This window comes from Equus przewalskii, chromosome 15, assembly GCF_037783145.1.
Source record: "Equus przewalskii isolate Varuska chromosome 15, EquPr2, whole genome shotgun sequence".
NCBI lineage: Eukaryota > Metazoa > Chordata > Mammalia > Perissodactyla > Equidae > Equus > Equus przewalskii.
Genome location: NC_091845.1, coordinates 43,328,845 through 43,334,842, shown reverse-complemented (window position 1 = coordinate 43,334,842; position 5,998 = coordinate 43,328,845). Strand labels below are relative to the sequence as shown.

The following is a 5,998-nucleotide window of genomic DNA, read 5'->3' as shown; positions in this document are numbered from 1 at the left end:
TATATCCAACACAGGATTTCTATGTAGACTATACAAAGAATTCTCAAAACTCAACAGTAATGAATAGATCCAATTGGAAAATGGGCAAAAGACATGAACAGACATGTCACCAAAGTATAGATGGCAAGTAAATGAAAAGATGTTCAACATTATTAGCCATTAGGGAAAAGCAAGTTAAAAATCACTGCACACCTATCAGAATAGCTTAAAAAATGTTAACACCAGATGCTTTAAAAATGCAGAGAAACAGTCTCATATGTTGCCAGGAATCTTTTTTTTTTTTTTTTTTTTAAAGATTTTATTTTTTCCTTTTTCTCCCCAAAGCCCCCCCGGTACATAGTTGTGTATTCTTCGTTGTGGGTTCTTCTAATTGTGGCATGTGGGACGCTGCCTCAGCGTGGTCTGATGAGCAGTGCCATGTCCGCGCCCAGGATTCGAACTAACGAAACACTGGGCCGCCTGCAGCGGAGCGCGCGAACTTAACCACTCGGCCACGGGGCCAGCCCCTGTTGCCAGGAATCTTAAGCGGTAAGGCCACTCTGAGAAATAGTTGGATAGTTTCTTAGAAAACCAGCCATGCACTTACCATATGACCCAGTACTGGCACTCTTTAGCATTTATTCCAGAGAAATGAAAGCTTATGTTCCCACAAAAACCTGTACATGAGTGTTCACAGCAGTTTTATTCGTAATAGTCAAAATCTGTAAGTAACCCAGATATCATTCAACAGGTGGTTAAAACAAGTGTGGTATATCTACATCATGGATTTATATTACTCTGCAGTAGTACTCTGCAGTAAAATGGAATGACCAATTGATACCTGCATTGAGTCAAGTGAATTTCAAGAGAATTACGTTGAGTGAAAAAGTCCAATATCAAAAGGTCATATACTGTATGATTCCATTTATTTAATATTCTAAAATGGCAAAACTATAGAGATTGAAAAACAGATTAGTGGTTGCCTGAGGTTGGGGATGGTGGGAGGGAGCGAGGGGAAAGGGAGTGGTAGGGCTAGAGAGGTCTTCGTGATGTTGCAACAGTTGTGTTTCTTGATTGCGGCGGCGGTTACACAGATCCACACGTGATGAAATGACATAGAAGTATACACACACATTGTACCAATGTCCGTTTCCTGATTTTTATATTAAACTGTAATTATGTAAGATGTACCCATTGGGGAAAAGTGAAAGGTAGCACCTTTGCAACTTCCTGTGAATCTATAAGTTCAAAATAAAAAGTAAAAAAAGAAAGCTGAAGAGCCATAACCAAATGCAGTGTGTGAAACTGATTTGGGAAAACAAAATTATGAAATGTATGTTTTAGGACAGTTGGGGAAACTTGACTATGACTAGATATTAGATTATATTAGGGAATTATTGTTAGTTTTCTGACCTGTAATCATTACAGGTCATTAGTTTGGAGAATTTTTATTATTAAAAGATGCATATTAAGGTATTTGTAATGAAGTGTTTTGATGTTCACAACTTTCAAAAACATGTTTTTCAGTATGTTTAGAGAGAGAAGGCAAACGTAGCAGTGTTAATTGTTGAATCTAGATGGAGGATACAGGTATTCATTGTACCATTCTTTCAACTTTTCTGTACCGTTTGATATTTTCAAAATAAAAGGTTTGGGGCAAAATAATCAGGTCTTTCCACAGATTAATGCTTTGTAGCTTCAGGCTCCGGGGTCCGCGCCTTGTTTAACTGCCCCTGCGCAGCCTGGGGATGCCCCTCTCCCTGAGGCTCAGGGCCACAGCCCACCTAAACGCTGCTGCTCCCATCCCTGGTCCGGAGCGACTTTGGACACCCATCGAGAAGAAAGCACCTCCGAGATTCCTAGAGAGGCCGGTCTGGCGACTTGGAGAGCCGGAAGCCCTACCGAGGCACTTCCTGTCCGGTCATTGTTCTCGCGCCGGTAGGCGCGGGGAATCCGGCCTGCCGGCCTCCTGCTCTGGAGCCCGGGGTCCCCGGCCGGGGTTCTGTGCTGCGCACGGTGAGCGGGGGTGGTGGGAGTGGGCGCGAAGGTCTGGGGTGCGGGAGGGGCCGTTCCAGGGGCGGCTCGCGGTGTCCTCTTCTCGGGAACCCCAGCTCTGTGTGTCCGGGGGCGGCTCCGTGCGCACAACCTAGGAAACCCGGCTGCCGCCCACCGCAGCTTCCCTGGCCCGGGAAAGGTTGGACGCAGACCGCCCCAGGGGCCATGCTGACCCCGGAAGCAGGGCTACGTGGGGCCGTGAGGTAGAGGAGATGAGTTGCCACATTTGGAAATAGGGAAGGGACATTGAAAGGGAAGCCCTTGGTAGGGGCACTCTGGGCTGCCTGGGGCTGGGGGCCAATTTGAGTTTGATCAGCAGTCTGATGACAGTACTCACAGTAGGCAGTCTTGCATGTACACAGGTGAAACGAGTGTTAAGGGCCCTCCCACCTGGTAAAATTAAGCTAGTCATGGAAAGAAGAATCCTCCAGAATTAAAATTTGTTGCAGGAATGAAAGTATTGCGTTACTCAAGAAATTCAGTGTGTACAATAAGTTGTCAGTAAGTTAACAAAGGAAAAAAGTACGTGATTACTTCAATGGCAGGAAAAGAGTACTTAATAAAATTTAGCCCTTTTTTCCTACTAAAACATCTAAAAGGGAATAGAAAATTTTCTGTCTCTTCATAATCAACCAAAATGGTAAAATTACTTTGCTCACAAATTTTTTAAAAAACAACAAAAGCCTGCTGGCTTGGCTATGACTAAGGGGTTCTGTTAAGTTGGTGGTGCTGTGATTTGGTGTGGTGCTTGTAGAAAGCATTTTGGCAATATGTGTCAACCGTAAAATCCTTCAACCAGTAATTCCTCTATTCTAAAGGGATAATTCAGCAGAAGAAGAAACTACTTGCACAGAAAACTTTTAACATTAATTGTTATTAAGAAAATAAGCTGGTAGGCCGGCCCCATGGCCAAGTTGTTAAGGGTTTCACCAGTTTGGATCCTGGGCACAGACCTAGCACCGCTCAGCAGGCCATGCTGGGGCGGCGTCCCACATAGCAGAACTGAAAGGACCTACAAATAGAATATACAACTATGTGCTGGGGGGCTTTGGGGAGAAGGAAAAAAAAAAAGATTGGCAACAGATGTTAGCTCAGTGCCAGTCTTTTAAAAAAAAGAAAAGAAAAGAAACTGAAAACAATGAAAACTCTTTTTGCTAAAGCAATGGTTCACAAATAGGGGATGGTTAAGTAAATTGTAATATAGCTATAATTTAGAACATTATGCCAGAATGAGGTAGCTCTATATGTACTTATATTGAAACATAGACGATTGTGCAGTGTGGAAATTGAGTTCAAAAAACAACCCGTGCAGGTTGATGAATAATGTACTAGTGTGATCTAATGTATGTTTTTGGAAAATAAGTAGTACTTATGAAGATGTACATATGTGTATGGAAATGCAGAGAAAACGCTGATAACTGATAACTAATTACCCTGCATATGTAACTGATTACAGGACAGTGTATAAGGGAACATATATTTAATTCTGTATATTTCTGTATTAATCTGTCCTTTTTCAATGAGAATGACAGTTAATTAACACCATAGATTATTATGTTGCTACTAAAACTGATCGCATGAAGAATGGCAACATGGGGGCCAGCCCAGTGGTGCAGTGGTTGAGTTTTCGCATTCTACTTCAGCGGCCCAGGGGTCCGCGGGTTTGGATCCCAGGTGCAGACATGGCACTGCTTGGCAAGCCATGCTGTGGTAGGCATCCCACATAGAAAGTATAGGAAGAGGGCCAGTCTTCCTCAGCAAAAAGAAGAGGATTGGCGGCAGATGTTAGCTCAGGGCTAATATTCCTCAAAAGAAAAAAAATGGCAACATGAAAAATCTTTTTTTATCTTAAGAGTAATACTTGATCTCACAAGACATTTGGAAGAAATGGAAAATGTAAAAATCAAACAAAAAGAACCTCAAAATTGTAATTACATGACCCAGGGAAAAATTGTAATTACATCACCCGGGGATGATCACCTCTAACATGTTTGTTCTAGACTCCCAGACTTTTTCTTGAGATTCTTTCATTCAATACACAATAGTGTATCCTTGATGATAAAAAAAAAAAAAAACTTTGTGTTGTAATATTCCTTCTTAAAAAAAAAAGTGATGATAATTGTGAGAATATGTATCTCCCTGGTTAAAAACAAAAAGTTTATTAAGTCACAATTGTCAGTGAGGTTGGAAGTTTTCCCTTAAAAGAAATATCTTAAATTCTACGGTATACAGTGGTTAATCTCTTTTTAGGTAGACCAGGGGTGATTTTTCTTTTTTTTTGTTTTAAAGATTGGCACCTGAGCTAACAGCTGTTACAAATCTTCTTTTTCTTTTTTTTTCATTCTCCCCAAAGTCCCCTGGTACATAGTTGTATATTGTAGTTGTAGGTCCTTCTGGCTCTGCTGTGTGGGATGCCGCCTCAGCATGGCTTGATGAGCGGTGCCATGTCTGCGCCCAGGATCCGAACTGGCGAAACCCTGGGCCTCCGAAGCGGAGTGCACGAACTTAACCACTCGGCCACAGGGCAGGCCCCACGAATGGTTTTTCTTAATCATTTTCTGTAGTTTTCAAGTTATTACAGTAAAAATATATTATCTTTATAATCAGGAAAAAAAGTCAATAAACGTTATATAAAGCTGTTTGTAATGTGATTACTACTGGGACAGATTGCATGTTTACAGTCCAGCCCCTTCCATCCTATTAGGGAGGAGTGGAGCAGACCTTGTGTTACTGTGGCCACTGCCCAGGCCCTGGTGAAGTTGGCTAGTGGGCTTAGTGACATGTAGGCAAACCTCTGCTCGGTGCTAACAATGTTTTCTGATTTCTCAGTAGACAGTACTCATCCTAGTCCTGGGAAGAAACTCAAGAAGAAGATTTTGAACCGTAAAGATTAGATGGGGCTTGACCTGTGTTGGGCAGCCCCCAGCTATAGGAGTTTGCCTGCTGGGGAGAGAAGATGACTGCAGAATTGAGAGAGGCCATGGCCCTGGCCCCTTGGGGCCTAGTGACAGTGAAAAAGGAGGAGGAAGAGGAGGAAAACTACCTAGGTCAGGCATCCAGCCAACAAGTGCACTCTGAGAACATCAAAGTCTGGGCCACTGGGGAGGGTTCTCAGACAGGCCTTGATGTATCAGAACAGGAGGGAAAGGTAAGTAGTGGTCTGAGAGGAAGGAGGGAGGGGCATCTGAAGGCCTCCGGTGGTTTCAGAGGGGACTCTGTCCCTCTGCTTCCGCACCTGGAGTCTTGTTTCCTGGCTAGGGCTCTGGCCTTTAGTCCTTCGGAATATACAGTCATGTCTTGCTTAACAACAGGAATACATTCTGAAAAGTGCTTCGTTAGGTGATTTCATCATGTGCGAACATCATAGTGTACTTACACAAACCTAGATGGTATAGCCTACTACACACTTAGGCTGTATGGTACTACCCTGATGGGACCGTCATATATGCAGTGTGTCGTTGACCAGATCACTGTTATCTGGTGCATAACTGTAATAGAAGCATTCTCTTCTGATTGATGTGACATTCAGTACTTTCTATAAACCAGTCGCTCTCAAACTTTGCTACAAAGAATTACCTGGTGAGCTTTTTATAAAATTGTGATGCCCATGCCATATCCATTCCAATTAAATCAGAATCTCTGTGAGTGGGACCCAGACATCTGTATTTTTTAAAAACTCTTCAGATAAACAAACACATGGACAAAGAGAACACACTAGTGGTTACCAGAGGGGAAGGGGGGTCGGTGGTGGCCATGACGGGTAAAGGGGCACATGTTTATGGTGATGGACAAATAATAATGTACAACTGAACTCGTATAAGGTTATAAACTATTATGACCTCAATAAAAAGAAAAAATTAAACGAAAAGCTCTTCGAGTGATTCCAGTCAGGATTTGATAACTCTCACTTGTGCTTCTGAAACTTTCATATTCATAGGAATCACTGGGCCATCTTGTTAAAATG

At 42.6% G+C, this 5,998-nt stretch overlaps 1 protein-coding gene across 5 annotated transcripts in view; it reads left to right on the top strand.

Moving 5' to 3' along the window:
- The first annotated feature begins 1,865 nt into the window (after positions 1-1,865).
- LOC103565117 (zinc finger protein 501) overlaps positions 1,866-5,998 on the top strand; it is a 74,287-nt gene continuing 70,154 nt past the window's right edge. For 3 of the 5 annotated variants that reach the window (XR_011527021.1, XR_011527019.1, XM_070575682.1), the window contains exons 1-2: positions 1,866-1,995; positions 4,867-5,182. Coding sequence is in view for 1 of the 5 variants with exons in the window: in XM_070575682.1 (XP_070431783.1) it covers positions 4,991-5,182 (192 nt within the window). In the remaining 4 variants the exon portion in view is untranslated. Of the gene's footprint in view, positions 1,996-4,863; positions 5,183-5,998 lie in introns of all 5 variants that reach the window. The other 2 variants (XR_011527022.1, XR_011527020.1) reach the window with 1 other exon arrangement.